Genomic DNA, 22,192 nt, shown 5'->3' on the forward strand with positions numbered 1-22,192 from the left:
TTGACCCGTTCCTTTTCCTTCTCACTTCCCAAGTCCTCCTGTACTCCTTCTAGGCCTACTGTTGCCTCCTCCTCCTTCTTCTGTGAGATAGCATTACCCATACTAAGGGTTTCACTTACCCTGAGAGACTGCTTAGCCTCGGCCGGTATCTTTTCCCTTCATGCCCCACGTTGGGCGCCAGATGTTGGGTCTTCATCCGTCTCACGAAAAGATGGACGGGGTCCAAGGAAAGGTAAGTGTGGCGCTGGCCCGTTCCCCAGCCTCCCTCAGCCTGGGAGACAATAAGACTCAGCTGGAAGTCAAGTGAAGCAGGTAGAAAACTCATTTATTAACAGAGAACAGGCCCTTTTTAAAGCCAAACAGGAGCAGGTGGCTTGGCAGGGGAGGAAGAGAAACCAATCACTGTCAAGGTCACACCCTATCATGCACCTAAGCTTCCAGGGACTGGTTATGCACTCAACTTAAGGCAAATTGGGCTCTTCTCACTCTACTCTCTCTCAACACCATCTTTGCTGCACATGTGCTCTGCAGTAAATCGGGCTCTGCCCATTCAGCTCCCTCTCAGCGCCATCTTTGCTGCCCATGTGCTCTGCAAGTTCTGCCGCCATGTTTGCCTTGATGGCTTGGCCACTCCACTTTCACCACTATTTTTTTTTTTTTTGGTCAGTTGTGGGGCTTGAACTCTGGGCCTGGGCATTATCCCTCAGCTCTTCAGCTCAAGACAAGAATTCTACCTCTTGATCTACAGCACCACTTCTGGTTTTCCAGTTGTGAATTGGAGATAATTGTCTCACAGACTTTCCTGCATCAGCTGGCTTTGAATAATGATCCTCAGATATCAGCCTCCTGAGTAGCTAGGATTATAAGCATCAGTCACCGGTGCCTGACTACAGGCACCAATTTTTTTCATATTACCCCCTCAATCACTGTATTAACAATGAAAATCAAAAGTAGGCAAAGAAAATCACTCTTTATTTGGGCCTTATATTGTAATAACAAGGAAAAGCAAAGAGGATTTCTCATGATGTGCACAAAGTAAGCCACACAGCCTGCTGACACAGTAAGAAACAGGACTTGCCAAGAGTCTACACCAATCATTGAATTCCTTCATGCAAATGAAGGGTTTTGTTTGCACCAATCACAAGTCTTCTGCTGGGCCACTAGGATAATGAGGTGTTCCCTGCCTAGTCTGGGTGAGAGTGACCATAGGGTCTTCTAGAGTTCACAAGGCTAGTGGTGGCAAAAGTCCAATACAAGCTACTTGCTGGTCAGTGTATTCTGGCACCACAGTCATGATTTGGGGACACATTTGTGACTACTCATTCTTTGCTCAAGCCAGTCAGGCTCCAGCTCCTTTAACCGCTGTTAAAATGTTTAACATTAGTCAAGTTTATTTCCCAACATTATCAATCCATTTAAAGGCAGAAAATAAACAATGTAAAAGACATTACAATCAAGACTTACTGGTACCAACAATGAGTGCTTTGACTATGTATGGCTGTGATCTAAGAATGCTGAGCTCCTGCCCCATGCCTCCATGGATGGCTATCATCTGTTTTGGGCTAGGGCTGCAGGGGTCCAGCTGTTTCCCAGAGTCCCAGGCAGGGACAAAATGGACTTCTCACTATCCTTTCAAAGCTCTACTTATTGCCCCATGTGGCCACCTTTGTATACAAAGGTGTTGGGAGAAAGCGGCTGCTCTTCATGTAGGCAGAGATTTTCTTCAAGCCCTGAGTGGAAAAGAGAAAGCAGAGGCTCAGGATATGTGGAGATCCACAGAGGGAAAGCAACTTCCTCTTATTCATGCAGATAGTGAGAAGGAAAGGGCTGTCTGTCAGTCTGTCCTCTGTGGACATGCCCTTTCTGCCCTCACACAGGAGGCGCTTGTCTGCACAGACATGCTCTTCTTTCCCAGGGAAGCTCCTGTTTGCCTGGATTTGCACACAAGGGAGCGACCAGGAAGAACAAAGGAGCTGAGAATTTGCCATGCTGTTTGGCATAGAGCCCAGGCCTTACCCAGCAACTCAGTAAACCTTGGGTAAAAGTGTAGAAGATGGAGGAAGAGGGCATCAGTGGCTCACACCTTATAATCTTAGTTACTTAGGAGGCTGAGATCTGAGGATCGTGGTTTGAAGTCAGTACAGGCAGAGCAATCTTTGGGATTCTTATCTTACCTCCATTTAATCAGCAAAAAAAAAAAAAAAAGCTAAAATTGAAGATGTGGCTCAAGTAGTAGAGTGCTAGCCTTGAGCAAAATGAAAAAAAGGAAAGAGAAAAAGCCAAGGAAGGGCATGAGGCCCTGAGTTTCAGCCACACACGCACACTCACACACACACACCGACGGAGGAGGACCCATAAGGAAAGGTAGAGCAAGTCCTAATCAATCCTCTAAGAGCATAAAGTGCAATTTTCTCCACTTGTACCCCACCCAACTGCCAGACCTGATACAGAGACTAAGCTAAATGATATTCCATTGTATTATGGGACTTATTACCAAGGTTCAGTTCCTGGGCAATTTCTAAAGGGTTCAGTGTAATCTAGGGTTGCCTGTATCAATGGATCAAGTCCACACTAGCCTCAGGCAGCAGCCTCAGCCCTCCCAGCCCCTCCCCCTCTCATCCCTCCCATCCCTCCCATCCCTCCCATCTCAGAGTTGAGCCAGCTCTTGCACAATCCCCAAGGCCACATAATCTGGACCAGAACCAGAACTGATGAGAACTTGCTGCAAAAGCACAACACTTTATGAGGAAGAGGAAACAACAAATTCTAGTCTAAATAATTCACACGATGCCTCCAACTTCCAAATCTCCTAAAGTAGGTTTTATGGGTTTCAAATTAAGGACTCTAGTTGCCCCAGGCCTTGATGTGAGGTGAGATCAAGGCTGGGCTCCCCAGAGCCCAAGTAGGGCACCTCACAGTCTGGAATTCCAACTATTCCATGCTTTACTCAGTGCCAAGATGGGGGAAGGGGTATCTCTCTGTATTGTACCCGCCTACAGGGAACCTCATAGAGAAAAGGTCAGAAAACATGAGTAAAAATAAGTTCATAGATTAATTCACATGTGAACCATCTGGCACATTCAAGGGAAGAAGAAAAAAACAAAGGAAGAAGGTGGAAGGAAAGGCCCACACCATAGAATACTTCTATCCTAGGCCTCTCCAAATCCAGCACCAGCTACTGATCTGACTGGATTGAGCAAAGCCTCCTGCAGATCAGGTGTGAATACTGTCTGAATCTTGGGGATTCACATTAATCCCTCACCTCACTTTCCTAATACCTGTTGAATAGACTCTGCTGACTCTGCCCAAGGTCCTGGGCAGTAAACCTGAAGATTTTTCCTTTAGCACAAAAGCTGGAAAGCTACTAAACTGCTGCCCTTAGAAGTCAGAGGACCACAAGGATCCCAGAGCAACCTCCCCAGCACTGAGATCTTGAACAAGTGACTCACCCCCTACACTCCCAAGTTCCTAATCCGTCCAGTGGGACAGATTGCTCTCTCTGTAGGAAAGCCAGCCCAATAGATGCAAGTTGCTAACTACAGGCCCTAGTTGCTCTTCATTCAGCTCTAGGCCTAGAAAAACATCCTGAAAAGAAGAAGGAGGTCATAGCCTGGAAAAGGAGGATGAGAGGTATCACCTCAAAGCGAGAAATGAAGTCCTTCAGGTTTGGAAATGTGTCCAAGCATTTGGGGTCAAATATACGGTGCAAGTCAAGGATATCATAAGCCAGGAAATCCACAAAGGTGATCTGCAAAACAGCCAAGGATAAAGGAGCATGAAATTCTTTTTTTCTTTTTTTTCCTTTCTTTCTTTCTTTCCTTCTTTCTTTCTTTCTCTCTTTCTTTCTTTTTTGTCAGTCGTGGGTGGGCTTGAACTCTGGGCCTGGGTGCTGTCCCTCAGCTCTTCAGCTCAAGGCAAGTGCTGTTAATACTTGATCCACAGCATCACTTCCAGTTTTCTATGGTTTATTGGAGATAAGAATCTCAGGATTTTCCTGCCCAGGCTGGCTTTGAACGACAATCCTCAGATCTCAGCCTCCTCAGTAGCTAGGATTACAGGTGTGAGCCACGGGCTCTTGGCTTGTGAGCATGAAGTTCCATACACTTGAAAGAACGAATTCTCATTCCTTCCCTTTTTTGTGTGTGTGTGCCAGTTCTGGGCATTGTTCCTGAGCTTCTTTTTGTTCAAGGCAAATATACTTTATTTTTAACAGTTTATTGGAAGTAAGAGGCTCAGGTCCTTTCCTGCCCAGGCTGGCTTCAAACTATGATGTTCACATCTCAGATTCCTGAGTAGCTAGGATTACAGATGTGAACAACTGGTACCCAGCTTGATTCCCTGCCTTTTACCTTGTCACCAACAAACCATGGCTGCTTCCCCAGGAACTCTGAGAAGAGCTTCATCATTCCAGGGAGTTGCTCCAAGTACTCTAGCTTCAGTTTCTCCTGAGACAGAAAACAGCTGTCACTACCCTCACCCACAAATTCCCTGACAGAGTGACCAGTCTCCACAGTGTTGGGCATAGCCCCAATCAGCAGCCATCTTCCCTCAGATGGAGACTAGGTCGGTGTTCAGTCTTTAATTGACTACTTCTGGATACTTCACCCAGTCCTTGAAAGGCAATAAAAAGTCAGACAGGAATGGGACACTTCTCTTAAGGAAACATTACAACTCCTGATAGTCAAACAACCTCCTGTGTTTCTACCCAAGGAGTGCTCTGACTACCTGGCAGATCTAGGCTATGATGCCAGGCAGAATCAAAGATGCAAGAACCAAAAGTACCAGTAGAGAAGATGATAGCTCTACCTAGTAAGTTTCAAAAGCATGAAATAAACATCTAAGTCTTTCTCATAAAGCAAAAAATGAAGCTGAAAAAGAGGAGCAGAGGTCTTCTGGCTGCCCCTATTAGGAAAAGTAATTGATTCATGCTGATGTGAAGGGGACAGCACTAGGAAACATTTTGGCAGAGGCCAGAACTCAAGACTTCCATGACAATTCTGCTTGTGGACTTCCCTTTCTCCTCAGTGAGTGTGTTTATATCATGAGCAGGTACATGGAATGAACTTGTTGGAAAAAGAGCCAGGGCAGAGGGCAAAAGTGGAGAGAATTCTGAAACTCTAACACATTCTAGCACTGAATATCCATCTTGGAGAATCTAGACTGCACTCAGGTTGGTAGGGACTGAATCAGAACGTTCAGTTAATACAGTCCGGTGAGGGACACAGGTGGCAACACAGGAAACATCCTCAAAGATAAGCAGTTCTAATGAGTTCAAAAGTGAAAGAGGACCAGCAGAGATGGGAATTTAAAAGATTTGACTCTTGATCCAAACCCTGCCTGACACAGCCCATGGCAGAGGAGGACAGGGACAGGGAGTGGGTAGCAATATATGACTCACAAAGTCTGGGCTGTAGCAGACTCTGGCTAGCTGATTGGAGACATCCATAGCCTGGTTCTCCAAAATGTCCACTCGAATCTTCTCCTCCTCTGTCTCCCCACCTGCAGCCACACAACTCAGTTGCATCCTCTCCATCCCACCCCAAACAAGCCCAAGGGATGACCACTGCCTGTCCCACACACGCCCTGCAGCCAGCCCCACTCACACAGGTTGTGCTTGCGGGCAATGTAGCGCAGGATGGCATTGCTCTGGGTGATCTTGTGAGCTCCATCAATCAAGTAGGGCAGCTGGATGGACAAGCAGGGAAGGTCACAAGGGGCCCCAGGTCCCAGCAGCCCTTCTCTGGGTTAGACAGACACAGAACCTAGCATTCAGTGTGCTTGGCACTGGTGAGCCCCACATAAACACACTTCAGAATGAATGCAAGAGTCAAGACATAGAGCGTCATAGAAAACCACAGATAGCCAGAAAGGAAAGGAGTAGAGCAGAAGCACTGATCCTAGAAGCTCTCAGCTGGGCAAGGAAAGGGGAGGGGGGGGGGGGAGGAGGGAGGGAGGCTACATTTCCCTAGACCACTCCTTCCCCTGCACCTACATTGGGGAAGTCCAGGCCCAGCTTGAACTTCTCATTCAGCCACTGGCTTCTGTCATAGTCAGGAGCTGTGGTAGATGAGATCAAGTGAAAACAAACCTCCCTGAGTCCAGCCCTCCTTCCCCAGGACCCCCTGAGGCAGTGGATCTGCACTCTGACCAGCTGTGTCCCACATTCCAAGGCTACAGGGGTGAAGAATGCTGGTAAGGCTGAGGGATCTAAGGACCAGAGCACAAAAGGTTTAGGCCAGTGCTAGACAACCCCACCCAACTTCAGATAAAGGGGGGGTCCCTGGCCCTCCACTCCCAGCTCCTTGTAATGGAAATCCAAAGTGCACCCTTTTAGGATTTGGGAAGGAGCAGGCCCTGGGTGTGGTTGGAGGCCTGCAGAGCTGGGAACAGGTGACCACAGTATGAGTGGCTGGGCACCCCAATGGGCAAGAATTGGTCACAAGTCTGACCAGGAGGTGTCATTACCGTCCCCCATCGTGTATCTCTTCTCCTCATAGCTTGTGTCTGTGTATTCCAGGAGCAGGCGGATGGCGTGGGCCAGCTGGGAAAGTTGGCAGGTGAGAGAGATCAGAAATGGGGGATCCTGTCTGTGACTTCACCTCCTCCAGGTGAGCCCAGTCTAACAATACTTTCCACATGCATGCACACACTATGCGTGCATACACAGAAAGAAAGAGGTCACATGTGTGTGCCCTCTGGTAAGGCTTAGGCAGAAGACTCCAGCAAGTTCTGAGGAAGATCCCCATGCTAGAACCGCCTCCCCCAGCTGGAGTCAGCTTCTCCCCATTCCTCGGCCCCTCCCACCCGTTAGTCGGTCGCTCACCCCGCGGATGTCCCAGTAACCAAGTGTCATGGGCATGGTGCTGATATTATGGACCGAGCCACACTGGCCTCGGCCGACTTGGACTGTGACTTTACCCAGTGTCCAGTGGGGGTAGGCGGGGCTTCTGGCCCCGCCCCATGCCTCCCTGGCCCCGCCCCGCCCCCATGCTTCCCCTTGCCCCCACTGCTCCTCCCAAAGCTTCAAACCGGAAGGCCGGAAGTAGTTTTTGCCCCCCCCCCCCCCCCCCCCCGCCTGCGGCTACGGAAGGAGTAAGAACGGAATCCGCTTCAGGCCCGCCCCACCCGACGGGCCGCGGCCACCGGAAGTGGGCGGGTGCGGGAGGCTTGCGCGTCGGGTAGGCGCGGCTGCGCTCTCACTCTGGGCCCGAGTCGCTGAACCCTGGAGTCGGTGTCCGACGCGGGAAGCCCGGGCGTTCCCGGAGGTCCCGCGCCGTCCCCCGGTCTGCAAAGGCTCTGCCGATGCGCGTGGCTCCGCAGGTGTTTCTGGGCCCAGTGGAATGCAGGCCGGGCGTCGGTGTTCCTCGGCCAGGACCCGGCCTGGGTCCTGTGCTGGGTCCTCTATTAGGAAGCAGCCTGAAAGTGAATTCTTGTGTAGAAGCATTCCCACCAGGCAGTACTAACGCGCTCCCGAAGGGCCTGGCCCGTGAGCAAGCATGTGTCATCCCAGGGAGTGAGCCACTTGGAGCTGGGAACTTGCAGAGTACGTGCACACACCTGGCAGGTACTGCTGAGCAGCCCTGCCTCTCGAAGCAATCAAGAGGGGGGTAAGGATGACCTGTGCGGGGCTACTGCCAATATAGCATGGCATACTGCTTTACTTTCTCTGGTTATTGGGTAGAGTGTAGTTGAGCTCTCCTCTTTCCTTGCTTTCTCTTCTGTCTGCTGCCCCACTCATTATGATTGTAGAACCGCCTAATTCTCCCCTCAAGTCTGCCGTATTTTCTGTATTCATCTGGGTTTACTCCCATTGTAGCCCTTACGAAAAGGAATCGGAGGAGCCTGGTTCTGGTGGCTCACGCCTGTAATCCTAGCTACTCAGGAGGCTGAGATCTGAGAATCACGGTTCAAAGCCAGCCCGGGCAGGAAAGTCCATGAAAGTCGTATCTCCAATAAACCACCGGTTTATTGTGCTAGCCTTGAGCTGAAGAACTCAGGGACAGCGTCCAGACCCAGAGTTCAAGTCCCACGACCGAAAAAGAAAAGAAAAGAGAAAAGGAATCAGAGGAACTTACCGGTGTTTGCCTCATCTTGGAGGGCGCTAGTTACACTTTTTAGCTAAACACGATTTCCTAATGGGACAGCAGTTTTAGCAATCTGGAAATCTCTAACAATTGGTTGGAATCAATCAGTTTAGCAGGTGCCAGTCTCACAAGAGAGAATATCTTCATGGAGCAAAAATTGCACTAATAATGCATACTTTTTTTTTTTTTTGGTCATGCTGGTACTGGTGTTTGAACTCACAGCCTTGAGATCTTCCTTGGCTTTTTTACTCAAGGCTTTCCACTTTACCACTTGAGCCACTAACAGCTCCACTTCTGGATTTTTGGTGGCTCATTGGAGGTAAGAGTCTCGTGGACAATCCTGCCTGGACTAACTTCGAAGTACTATCTTCAGATCTGTCTCCTGATTAGCTTGAACTGCAGTTGTGAGCCACTGGTGCCAGCTCATTTGTTATTCTGGAGCAAGTCACTTTTGTTTATTCTTTGAGTTATAAGAATTAAACAATTCCTCCAAGGCAGACTCAGCAAACAACTTTGTAAGCCGAAACTACCCCCAAATTAATCATAATTTGTTGATCTTGTTAACAGAATTGCAGTGACCACTGGAGCATTAAGTTTTTTCAAGACAAAAGGTTCGGATTAATGAGGTGAAAGAAAGGACTACCGTAAGAATCCTGTTAAAGAGAAGTGGCCTTCTAAAGTTTTTGAAAAAACAGCTATTAAATGTTTGTTGACAAGATCAAGTGAAGGCCATGGATCTAGCAATCCGTAGATTCAAAACATAACAATAATAGTGTATATAAAACATACAAGAAACATACAGTAGAACCTCACTTGTACAACTAATGTGTGTTAATTTTTAAAAGAAAGAACCAGGCACTGGGATTCAGCCTGTAATTCACTTAGGAGGCTAAGATCTGAAGATCTGAGTTCAAAGACAGTGATTGCAATTCTAAGCCAGACCAAGCAGGAAAGCCCCTGAGACTCTTCTCTTATTTCAAATAATCAGCAAAAAAGCTGAAAGTGGAGTTGTAGCTCAGGCAGTAGAGCACCAGACTTTAGAAAACAAAAAAGCTAAGGGAGAGCACAAGGTTCTGAATTCAAGCCCTAGTACTCTACAATATCTTCCCCACCATTTCTCTCTCTTTCTCTCTCTCTCTCTCACACACAAAGTGTGGATTTTTGTTTTTTAATCTTAAATGATAGAGAATAGAGGGAATCAGAATGTATTAAGATCAGGGAAGTAGGGGGGCTCTGGTGACTCATGCCTGTAATCCTAGCTATTCAGGAGGATTGTGGTTCAGCCTGGGCAGAAAAGTCCATGAGATGCTTACCTCCAATAAACTACTCAAAAAAGCCAGAAATGGAGCTGTGGCTCAACTGGTAGAGCACTCACCTTGAGCAAAAGAAACTCAGAAACAGTGCCCAGACCCAGAGTTCAAGCCCCAGGACTGGCAAAAAAAAAAAAAAAGGAGTCAGGGAACTAATACTTTAGAAATCTTCAAAGTAAATAAAAACAAGGAATGGTAGGCAGAAAGAATATGGAATCTGAATGTTAATCTTTATCAAAAGTCTGGGGCAAAAGCTAACCACATAGAATATCAGCATCTTGGGGCTAGGAAGGTGGCTCAGTGGTGGAGTGCTTGCCTTGCATGCATGAGGCCCTGGGTTCAGTTTCTCAGTACCACATAAACAGAAAAAGATGGAAGTGGCTCAAGTGGTAGAACACTTGCCTTGAGCTGAAGAGCTGAGTGACCGTGCCCAGGCCCAGAGTTCAAGCCCCATGACTGACATAAATCAATCAATCAATCAATCAGCATCTTCTGGAAAATTCCTAACAATATCACTTTAAGGTTTCCAATGTATGGAGGCCCAGTGTTTTAGGAGAGTTTATATCTTTCAGGCTGAATAATAATAGCACAGTCAATCCTTAGGATCAACACTTTGGACTTTGAATGCTGTCAGTTATTAACAGTATTGGATAACACTCTCCCCACTGGCTTCAAGGGCAGTTTTTCTTTTTTATCCAGAACACTGAATCACCTCCTGTTAAGTCATAGGTGGGTAGCAATGTCACTAACAGCTTTTGATTATAGAGCTGGAGGTGTCAGGTGCCAGTGGCTCATACCTATAATCCTAGCTACTCAAGAGGCTGAAATCTGAGGCCAAACTGGGAAGAAAAGTCTGTGAGATTCTTATCTCCAATTACCCACCAGAAAGCCAGAACAGAAGGGGAGTTGTGGCTCAATGATAGAGTGCCAGCTTCAGGAAAAAAAAAAAAAAGCCGAGAGAGCACAAAGCCATTTGGAAGTTAAAACGGCCTTCCGGACCTTGGTTCTTGTTCATATGCCATATTTAGAGTTATTACAAGTGCACTGTTGGCAGAGAGACATGGTTTAAAAACATCACTGGTAATACCTATACAATACTAGTGTTGTTAATATTGTTGCTAATTTATCCCTGCTATTAACACCCTGAAACATTTTTGTTCAACTCTATTGTAAATAACTTAAGATTATGAGTCAGCTGCCCTAGCCATGCAAGGAGCATCCAGAATTTTCCACCTTCGAAAATTTTCCACTTTCCTGCTTTTTGCAATCAAAGGCTTGTCTGTGATAGTTAAAAATAGCTTTCTTGAATTTTTTCCCGTCTTTCTTTTCTGGGTGATTATAGGAGCAATTAGCTTGGTTAATCCTGCTTTATTTATCATGGCAATAAAAGCAGTAATCTGAGGCTCTGGATGTTTATGCTTGAATAATGTTCTTTCTTATTTTATTACAACTATTTCCTTAGGTAATAGCAAAACACCTGCAAGGTTTATTTTAACTTATTTAGTCCTTACAGGTTTTTTTTTTTTTTTTTTTTGTCCAGGTTAGAAACTCATTTCCAAAATGCTCTAAATTCGTAGTCTATCACAAAGATACATTTACAATGAATATATACACACACACTTCTTACCAGCTGGTAGAGCCAGGTGAGAACAATTGTTTTAGTTTTCATTTTGGTTTATATTTTAAGGGTGAATTTAGATTGTGAGAACATATTTATAAATATTTGTAGAAAAATATGATTAAATAGAAATATATTTAAATATATATGGGGAGGGGTAGGTCGTAGGGCTTGAACTCTGGGCCTGGGAGCTGTCCCTGTGCTCTTCAGCTCAAAGCAAGCACTCTACTGCTTGAGCCACATCACCACTTCCGGTTTGCTAGTGGTTTATTGGAGATAAAATCTCATGGACTTCACTGCCTTGGCTGGCTTTGGATCACAATCCTCAGATCTCAGCCTCCTAAATAGCTAGGATTATAGGTGTGAGCCAACGGTGCCTGGCTTATTTGTATTATTTTTATTTATTACATTTATTCATATTCATAAATATGCAAAATAAAGTCCAAACTGTAGTTTATTTGCTTATATGAAAATGGAACACTGATAACTGCTGAAATTTAAACAGGGGGAAAAGGATATCTTGTTTACATGTGTGGAAATGTCACATTAAACATCTCCCCCTTGTATAACTAATGTATGTTAAATTAAAAAATTAGGTCAGCACAGTCTGGGGAATTTCTGGCCAAATGGTTTAAAAACACAGAGTGCATAAAAAACACAGTTAACAGAATGATTTAGTGAGAAAAAGAATTCTACTAACTTAGTTGTAAAGTAACTGAGTCATTTCACATGCAAAGGTCAGGGTCAGATCTTTTGGGTAGACTCAGCACCTGGCCTTTGTGAATGGCCTTGGTACTATGCAAAGGACACACGGCCTGCTGGGTGGGCAACCCTGTACCCCATACTTTCTGCCTGCCTCATTAGCATAATGTGAAGTTTACAGTGTTATGACTGTAAGCACAGTGAAGTACAATAGGCCTGTAGAGCTTATTTACATTACATAACTGAAATCTTACCCAGTGAACAGTGACCACCCATTTCCCCTCCCTAACCTCTCTGAGTCTGCCTACTTTGCATACCTCATACAAGTGGAAACATGTAATATTTGTTCTTCTGGTGTACCCACATTCAGAGAAACTTCTCTAGTAGCAAACTTTAGAAATAATCCCTGAAAGTACAGTCTTGCAATATTTGTCCTTTCATGATTGGCTAATTTCACTTAACATAGCATCCTCTAAGTTCATCCAGAGTGTTACATATTGATGAATTTTCTTCTTTTGGGGGCTAAATAATATTCCTGTGTGTGTGTGTGTGTGTGTGTGTGTGTGTGTGTGTGTGTGTGTGTGTGTGTAGTCCACATTTTCTTTATCCTTGAATCTATTAAGGAACATTTCTCTTGCTTCCATGTTTAGGCTATTATGTATACACAGGAGTATTAACAGTGCTTAGAAACCCTGACTTCACTTTTTGGGGGATTATACCCAAAAGACAGGATTTTTTTTTCTTTTGCCAGTCCTGGGGCTTGAACTCAGGGCCTGAACACTGTCCCTGAACTTCTTTTGATCAAAACTAGCACTCTACCATTTGAGCCATAGCACCACTTGCAGCTTTTTCTGCTTTTGTGGTACTGAGGAATCAAAACCAGGGCTTCACGTGTGCTACGCAAGCACTCTACCACTAAGCCATATACCCAGCCCAGGATTTCGGATCATGTGAAAGCTCTATTTATAACTATATCCATGTTGTTTCCTAGTATGGCTGAACCATTTTGAGGAAGAGGCAGAAAGAGAAAGACTAGGCAGATAGGAAGAGCCAGGGGCCCCAGGGAGCAACACTCCTTCTGCTTTCTCTTCTTGAAGACCCTGTAAGGCAGAGACAGAAGCCTTGGTGGAGACAACGTCCCTGACAACTCTGGAGCAGACCTGTGCAGGGACAGTTGCTACTCCCCTTGGAATGAACTAGGCAGACTCTCTTAATATCCCAATTGGCCATGTGTATGTCTTCTCAGAAAAATGTCATGGTCCTTGCAAAGATATATTACTTTGATATACCACATTAAAAGAAAGATTAAAAATCTTATGATCCAGATGGATGCTGATGGCCCATGCCTATAATCCTAGCTACTCAAGAGGTAGAGATCTGATGATTGCTGTTCTAAGCCAACCCAGGCGGGAAAGTCCTTGAGACTCTTATCTCCAGTAAAATACTCAGAAAAAGCTGGAAGTGGAGTTGTACCTCAAGTGATAGAGCACTAGGTTCTACACAAAAGCTCAGGGACCGTACCCAGGCCCTGAGCTCAGGCCCCAGGACCAGAAAAAAAAAATCCTATGATCATTTCAAAAGCATTTGACAAAATTCAACATACTTTGTTGATTTATAAAAAAAAAATTCTCAATAAGCTAGGTATTAGAAAAAATGTATGTTCATATAACAAAAACCACATATGACAATCATGATTAACTGTAAAACACTGAAACTGAGCTGGGCACCAGTGGCTCACACTTGTAATCCTAGCTACTCAGGAGGCTGAGATCTGAGGATCAAGGTTCAAAGCCAGCCCTGGCATGAGACTCTTATCTCCAATTAACCACCATAAAACTGGAAGTGGTGCTGTTGCTCAGGTGGTAGAGTGCTCACCTTGAGCTAAAGAGCTCAAGGACAGCACTCAGGCCCAGAGTTCAAGCCCCATGACCTAGGGAAGAAAAACCAACAGCACTGAAACTTTTTCCTCTGAAATCAGAAACAAAGCAAAGGATTCTAGCTCTCATCACTTCTATTTAGCACAGTGCTGGAGATTCTAGCAGAGCAGGTAGGCAAGAAACAAAAATAAAGACATTCAAACTGGAAAGAAGAAAGTTAAAAAAAAAAAAAGATTTGCAGATGATATGATCTTACACATAGAAAATCTCAATAATTTCAGAAAAAAAATTCAAGTTAGAACTAATCAGTTAATTCAGTGTAAAATGTATTGTTTTGTTGCAGTTGTTTTGTTTTGCAGTATTAGGGTTAGAACTCAGGGTCTCGAAATTGCTAGACAAGTATTCTGCCACTTAAACTATGCTTCCAGCTGAATTCAGTATAAAGTTACAGGGTCCAAACAATATACAAAAATTAGTTGCATTTCTATACACTACAACAAAAAGCCCAAGAGGAAACAGAGAAAGCAATCCATTTAAAATAAGACCCCCAAAATCCTTAGAAATAATTGTAAGCAAGGAAACAAAAGACTTGTACATTTAAAAAAGAAAAGGCCAGGAACATGAGGGTTTTTTTGTTTGTCTTTATTATTATTGTTGATAGTGATGGTGTTTGTTTTTGCTTTTGAGTTTCTTTTTAGGGGGGATAAAATAAGGGTCGCACAAAAGGAAGGAGGAAAAGTGAACAAATGCAATTATGCTATTCAGTATATACCATGTGGAAAATGAACTATATGGGCTGGGATAGTGGCTCAGTGGTAGAGTGCTTGCCTGACATGCATGAAGCCCTGGGTTCAATTCCTCAGCACCATATAAGCAGAAAAAGCCAAAAGTGGTAGAGTGCTAGCCTTAAGCTGAAGAGCTGAGGGATAGCACCCAGGCCCCTGAGTTCAGGCCTCATAACTGGCAAAAAAAAAAAAAAAGAAGAAGAAAGAAAGAAAAAGAAAATGAACTATACAACTTATGGGCAGGGATAGGAAGGGAAAAATGAGGGAAAGCGAAGGAAGGCGTGATATTGTCTAAAAAGAAAGAAAAAGAAAAAGAAATGTACTCATTACCAGGCTTATGAAATGGTAACCCCTCTGTACAAAGCCTTAATAATAAAATTATATTTTTTTAAAAACCAGGCAAGCTAAGCACCAGTGGCTCATACCTGTAGCTACTCAGGAAGCTAGCCAGTCCAGGTGGACAAATTTGTGAGATGCTCTTCTCCAATTAACCAACAAAAAGCTGGAAATGGAGCTGTGGCTCAAGTAGTAGAGTGCCAGCCTTGAGCAAAAAAGCCAAGAAGAGCACAAATCCCTAAATTCAAGTCCTAGTACTGGCACATGCGCGCACACACAATCATCAATGGACTAGAATCTACCCTGTGAATAGATGCTGGGCTTTGCCAGAGACCTTCCAAATTCTTGGGAAGGATAGGGATGAGGCAAAGTAGCTATATGGGTGTAAATACATGAATTTCAAAGTGTGTTTAAAGTTGAATACTGTTGGTTCATGTCTGTAATCTTAACTATTCAAGTAGGCTGAAACTCAAAAGGATCAAGTTTCAAAGTTAGCCCAGGCAGAAAAGTCCCACAGGCTCCATCTCCAATTAATCAGCAAAAAGCCAAGCCAGACTGGGGGCATGATTCAACTGGTAGAGTACCATCCATGAGCAAGAAAGCCAAGCAAGCCCCTCTAGTGACACAAAAACAAGTAAAAATACACTTTGTAAACGTCTATATGTTATTTATTTTCATATACAATAATTGGCTGTGAGGGTTGAGAGCTCCCAAGGCTGAACATGGCAGTGTCAAAACTTCTCCAAACTTTGGAGCTGAGCTCCAGAATGAGCTCCAGGTGAGGTGGGAGAGAGTCACTAAACAGGTGGAGAGGGAAGGGGAGGAGGAGGGAGGAGGAGAATGGGGGCAGGCAGAGAACAGAAGAGCTCTTTATCCTTTCTTTCCTTTTTATCTTTCTCTTTTTATTCTTTTTTTTTTTTTTTTGATCCGGTCGTGGGGCCTGAACTCTGGGCCTGAGCGCTGTCCCTCAGCTCTTCAGCTCAAGGCTAACGCTCTACCACTTGAGCCACAGCACCACTTCCGGCTTTTTTCTTTTTGCATATGTGGTGCTGAGGAATCGAACCCAGGGCCTTAGGCATGCAAGACAAGCGCTCTGCCACTGAGCCAACTTCCCAGCCCTCTCTTTTTATTCTCTACTCTTTCTCTTCTTTCTGCCTATTTATTTACTGTTTATTTTGCGATGCTAGGACTTAAACTCAGGGTCTTGTGCTTGTAGGCACTTACTCTACCAACGAAGCTATCCCCCTTGCCCCAGCCCTTTTGCTTTTATTTTGTTTTCAATACAGAGTAATACTAGGCATTGCAGGGATAGCCTCTAAACCCAATGTCCTTCTGCCTCTGCTTACATGAAGCTGGGATGACAGGCCTGTGACACCTCGACCAACTCTACTATCATATTTACATCAATTGTAGGGCTGGGAAGGTGGCTCAGTGGTAGAGCACTTGCCTTGCATGCTTGAGGCCCTGGGTTCGATTCCTCAGCACCACATAAGCAAAAAAGAAAAAAGCCGGAAGTGGCGCTATGACTCAAGTAGTAGAGTGCTAGTCTTGAGCTGAAGAGCTGAGGGACAACGCCTAGGCCCAGAGTTCAGGCCCCATGACTGGACCCCCCCCCCAAAAAAAATCAATTGTCAAGAACATATTGCTCCTCAAGACACCCCAAAGCAGAGGCTAGGGGCAGTATGTTCCAGGACTGGGGGGCTATGTTCCAGGACTGGGGGAGAGCTGCACCCCCACATGGAAGGTTTTCCCAATTAGTGTAGCTGAGAACTCTCTCTAGGCAGGGGACCTTGCAGAGAGCATGACGTCCATTCCAATGGCTAGACCAGGAGAGCAGAGGCAGAGTTATCTCAAAGGAAATAGGTAAAAGGTTTACAGTCAAGCGTGAGATCAAATCTCTAAAAATATAAGAGCAGAGAGGGACCCCAGGAGAGCACTCACTGGCCACAGAGCAAGGAAGGGCAGAGCCTGGCTGAAGATCGCACACATTTACCATACACTAGGAACGTCATGCTGGCCAGACACTTTTGGCTTATGCTTGTAATCCTAGCTACTCAGGAGGCTGAGATCTGAAGATCACGTTGCAAAGTCAGCCCAAGCAGGAGTCCACAAGACTTCAATTAACCACTAAAAAACTAGAAGTGGAGGTGTGCCACAAGTAGTAGAGCACCAACTTTTGGCAAAAAGCTAAGAGATCACACCCAGGCCCTGAGTTCAAGCCCCAGTATACACAAACACACACACACACACACACACACACACACACACACACACACACACACACCTCATACTATATGATGCTGGTCAAAGAGATTCCTACTATCAACCCCACTGCAAAATAAACCCCACTGAAGAAATTTTTGTGAAATCTGAACTTTGTCTATTTGCTTACTGCTGAATTTCACAGCAGTGATTTGGTAAGTATTAGATACCTGATAAAATGAGGTGAATAAAAGTGCCCTTTGAAGTATGAGCTACTATAATCAGAAGAGGAAATTCAAGAACAAAGGGATTAAGCCACTTACTCAAGATCCAGATTGCTTACAAGTAATCAGATTCCTGACCTTCCTCCTACCTGTTTTCAAATTCTGTCTAACCAGTTTCTTTACCAGTGTGTGACTGACTTATTTGGAACCTTTCCTGTCATGGCTGTCTGTAGGGATTTGTAGAGCCTACAAGAAATACCTTTGGGGCACTGGCTATACTCGCTATTAGCTTTCTAATTTCCCCTAGAGTTCTCCATAGCTGAGCATAAGTCATAAATTTGAATAAATTATGTACTTTATTTGCATATTATATGTCAAAGGTGGGAGACACTGAGATTTCCAGAGCTACAGACATGTGGATTTTCACTCTGTTGGAAGTCTTCTGGACCATCAGAATCACAGCTTTCCCATTTGTCTAGCTTGCTTAGTGAAGGTACAAAACACTGCTGTGATGTTGGAGTATGTTCTGCCTTCCAGGCAGCCTGGGAGGAGTCATCTCATGAAGTAGAAACTTAATAGGAAATAAAGGAGTTAGGTATGGTAGTACATGCCTGCTATCCCAGCTACTCCAGGTGGGAGTCAGGAGGATTTAGAGTTTGAGGCCAACCTTGAGAAAGTTCATGAGCAAAATGGCAGGAAATATGGCTCAAATGGTAGAGCGCTTGCCCAAACATGAGACACTGTGTTCTGCAAAATAATATATATACCTATATGTGTGTATATACATATACATATATATATATTCAGAAGACCCAGGGCCCACAGATGGTGTGTTTATATAACTATATAGATATAAATATGTTTATATAGATATAAACATTGCTTAGGAAAAATCTATGCTCTTCTCTAAAGAAGGGGTCTCAGTGGCTCACGTCTGTAATCCTAGATACTCAGGAGGCTGAGATCTGAGGATTGCAGTTCAAAGCCAGCCCAGACAAATTCCGTGAGACTCTTATCTCCAATAAACCACTCAGAAAACCGGAAGTGGCCCAGTGGCTCAAATGGTAGAGCCCTAACCTTGAACTGAGGAGCTGAAGGACAGCTGGTGTGTTTTTATAGCTATATAAACATGTTTATATAGATATAAACATTTCTTAGGAAAGATCTATACTCTTCTCTAAAGAAGGGATCCCCGGGCACTGGTGGCTCATGCCTGTAAACCTAGCTACCCAGGAGGCTGAGATCTGAGGATCACTGTTCAAAGCTAGCTGGGGTAGAAAACCACTCACAAAAATAAACCACTCACATAACCGGAAGTGACACTGTGGCTCAAGTGGTAGAGTGCTAGCCTTGAGCTGAAGAACTGAGGGATAGTGCCCAGGCCCAGAGTTTAAGCCCCAAGACCAGAAAACAAAAACAAAAACAAAAAAAATGGCAAAGAAACATATGAGGAAATGTTCATCATCCCTGGCTGTAAAGGAAATACAAATAAAAACAACCCTGAGATACCATCTTACCCCAGTTAGAATGGCCCACATCCTAAATTTAGCCAATGACAAATGCTGGAGGGGATGCGGAGAAAGAGGAACCCTACTACATTGCTAGTGGGAATGTACACCAATACAACTATTTTGGCAATCTGGAGGTACCTCAGAAAGCTAAATATAGACCTCCCCTATGACCCAGACATTCCACTCCTAGGCATCTACCCTGAGCAACAGGAACCAGTATACAAAGACACATGCACCTCCATGTTTAGTGCAGCACTGTTCACAATAGCCAAGATCTGGAAACAACCCAGATGCCCCACTACTGATGAGTGGATCCAAAAATTGTGGTACCTATATACAATGGAATATTATGCAGCCATTAGAAAGGACAAAATAATGGCATTTGCAGGGAAATGGATGGAACTAGAGAAAATTATTTTGAGCGAGGTAAGCCAAGAACAAAGAGAGAAAAGGCATATGGTCTCCTTGATATGCGGATGCTAAAGCCAAAATCCAAGAAGATATGACAAAGTAAACAGGACTCGAGAAACAAAGGACAGCCACTCATTTTGTCGTATCATTACTAAATGACTCCATGTTCTTGACCATATATATGGTAATATATGCACGCAACAGAGGGAAGCCAGGAGGAGGACACAGAATACATGGGAAACAGAACAACAAAGGGGCCCATCAGCTGACTGGACATAGAAGAAAAAGAACTAAGCAACCCAAAGACAGCAATGGGAAAGGAGGAATGAGATGGAGAGGGGGAATAGCTTACACTAAGTAAAAGGAAAGAAATGTAAACACTGATGTGGAAGAAATAATTTATATTGTCAAAGCTCATAGAATTCACAAACTTTATAGACGATGATAATGACAATATGCCTTGTGAAGGTTAAAATGTGTTTGTGACTTTAACTAAGTGTCACTATTCCACAATACTGTGAAATATGTGAAATTTATGTAATCACCTAATCTCAATTAAAAAAAAAAAAGTGAGGGAAGGGATGGGTTAGGAGCGATGGGTAACAATGTTGTCAGACACCTTGTATTCATATAATGTTTTGTAGAATGGGAATTTCTTTGTACAACTACTTAAAGATAGTAATTTTTTAAATGTTTAAAAAATTCTTCAAAGTGGAATTGCAGAAATTCATGTGGATTTAGTAAACAACATGGACTTGCTGGGCACAGGCTCCTCCTAGTGACTGAACTGGAAAAATGTGTAAGATCTTCCAAAGTTGCATTGATTAAAGGTTTATAAACCGAGGGGGGGAAACTTACCTGTGATTCAGCAAAGAGCCCCAGACTCTAAGATTGCTTCCTCTTCAGCCCCAGCCACGCCCTCATCCACCCAGCCACGCCCTCACCCACCCAGCCACGCCTTCTTCCCACAGTTAGAGGCTCCCTAGGCTCTGAGGTCATTTCCGCAACTGCTGTGGCCACACCTCCTCCTTGCCCTCCACTATATAATCCCTCTCCCCTGCCCTAAACGTTCAGTCTCTTCGCACCTCGGTCACCTGCAAGCTGGTAAGTTCGCCTTTCTTCTAAATAATCTCTTTCCAAAGAAGTCGGTGCAGGGTGTTTTAATTCAAATAGAATTAATTTTCATTCTGAGTTGTACGCTCGCTAGTTCTGCAGTCGCCGCTGACACCATGGGGAAGCGGCAGCACCAGAAGGACAAGATGTACATCACCTGCGCTGAATACACTCACTTCTGTGGTGGCAAGAAGCCAGAGATCCCAAGGTCAAATTTCCGTCGTCTACCTTTTGACCACTGCAGCCTCTCTCTACAGCCCTTCACCCACCCAGTCTGCACTCCAGAAGGCATCATCTTTGACTTGCTGAGTATTTATCCATGGCTTACAGAGTATGGGATCAACCCCAGCAATGGAGAGAAACTTGATACAAAATCCCTGGTCATTCTGAACTTTGCCAAAAACAGTGAAGGGAAGTACCACTGCCCGGTGCTGTTCACCGTGTTCACTGACAACACCCACATTGTGGCTATTAGGACAACTGGCAATGTCTATGCCTATGAGGCAGTGGAACAGCTGAACATCAAGGCCAAGAACTTCCGGGACCTGCTGACTGATGAGCCCTTCTCTCGCCAGGATATCATCACTCTCCAGGATCCCACCAATCTGGACAAATTTAACATCTCCAACTTCTTTCATGTTAAGAATAACATGAAAGTAACAGACTCAAATAAGGAAAAGGCCAAGCAAGACCCATCTTACTATTTGAAAAACACAAATGCTGAGACCCGAGAGACCCTGAAGGAGCTCTACAAGGAATTCAAAGGGGATGAGATCCTAGCAGCCACCATGAAGCCCCCAGAGAAGAAAAAAGTGGATCAGCTGAATGCTGCCCACTATTCCATGGGGAAGGTCAGTGCTTCCTTTACCTCCACCACCATAGTGCCAGTGACAACTCAAGAAGCAGCTGCCATCGATGAAGATGTGCTGCGATACCAGTTTGTGAAGAAGAAGGGCTATGTACGACTGCACACCAACAAGGGAGATCTCAACCTGGAGTTGCATTGCGACCTGACACCAAAAACCTGTGAGAACTTCATCAAGCTCTGCAGGAAGCACTATTACCATGGCACCATCTTTCACAGGTCCATCAAGAACTTTGTGATCCAAGGTGGTGACCCCACAGGCACTGGCACAGGGGGGCAGTCGTACTGGGGCAAGCCCTTCGAAGATGAGTTCCGACCCAACCTCTCTCACACAGGCCGTGGCATCCTCAGTATGGCCAACTCGGGGCCCAACACCAACAAGTCTCAGTTCTTTATCACATTCCGCTCCTGTGCTTACCTGGATAAGAAGCATACCATCTTTGGACGGGTTGTTGGGGGCTTTGATACACTGACTTTCATGGAGAATATAGAAAGTGACCCCCAAACTGACTGTCCTAAGGAGGAGATCCGTATCCACAACACTACAGTGTTCGTGGACCCATATGAGGAAGCAGATGCCCAGATTGCCGAGGAAGGGAAGAAGACACAGCTAAAAGAAGCCCCAGAGATCAAGGTCAAGACTGGCCAATCCCAATCTGGTAGACAAAGCCCCCAGACATACCGTCAGGGGGTGGGCAAGTACATCAACCCAGCAGCCATAAAACGAGCAGCAGAAGAGCCATCAACCAGTACAGCTGCCTCTGAGACCAAGAAAAGGCCCAGACGGGGTTTTGGAGACTTCAGCTCCTGGTAGCAGTGGGCTGCTACCCTGGATCTGGTAGGGGTGCAGGGATTGAGGGCTATGTCCACACCACTGCAAATTCTACCCTTGTAAACTGCCTGACAGGCTCGGATTCAATGAAACCATTGCCTGTTGCCCCATTCCTGGCCCCTGGGAGGCTGTGGTCTCCCCATCCCTCACCCGGGAGGAGTCTGGCTCCTTTCTAAGGCTCAAACCCAGCCTTCTGGGTCTGACTTTCCATCTTGCCTGGTATGCTAGTATCTATAGGAAAGCCAGCATTATTGACAAAAGTTGGGTCCCCACCAGGTTTTCCTGTCCTCTCTTCTGTCATCTTAAGAATGACCCGTGTGCT

General features: G+C 45.0%; 2 protein-coding genes and 1 pseudogene across 2 annotated transcripts; 1 reads left to right on the forward strand and 2 right to left on the reverse strand.

The window, feature by feature from the left end:
- Nucleotides 1-951: 951 nt before the first annotated feature.
- On the reverse strand, nt 952-6,914 carry LOC122108206 (glutathione S-transferase Mu 4). The gene is made up of 8 exons (XM_042680195.1): nt 6,824-6,914; nt 6,466-6,541; nt 5,993-6,057; nt 5,604-5,685; nt 5,399-5,499; nt 4,350-4,445; nt 3,638-3,748; nt 952-1,730 (listed from the first exon to the last, which is right to left on the reverse strand). Exons 1-8 carry the CDS (start codon nt 6,857-6,859, stop codon nt 1,641-1,643), a joined length of 657 nt encoding a protein of 218 aa, XP_042536129.1. The 5' UTR covers nt 6,860-6,914; the 3' UTR covers nt 952-1,640.
- A 5,122-nt stretch (nt 6,915-12,036) lies between these two features.
- LOC122113071 lies at nt 12,037-12,136 on the reverse strand (annotated as a pseudogene).
- An 8,153-nt stretch (nt 12,137-20,289) lies between these two features.
- On the forward strand, nt 20,290-21,978 carry LOC122108186 (RING-type E3 ubiquitin-protein ligase PPIL2-like). Its single transcript, XM_042680174.1, has one exon. The coding sequence runs from the start codon at nt 20,290-20,292 to the stop codon at nt 21,850-21,852; it is 1,563 nt and encodes a 520-aa protein (XP_042536108.1). The 3' UTR covers nt 21,853-21,978.
- The last annotated feature ends 214 nt before the right edge of the window (nt 21,979-22,192 follow it).

Source organism: Dipodomys spectabilis, unplaced genomic scaffold, assembly GCF_019054845.1.
Source record: "Dipodomys spectabilis isolate Male_0828 unplaced genomic scaffold, ASM1905484v1 ptg000002l, whole genome shotgun sequence".
NCBI lineage: Eukaryota > Metazoa > Chordata > Mammalia > Rodentia > Heteromyidae > Dipodomys > Dipodomys spectabilis.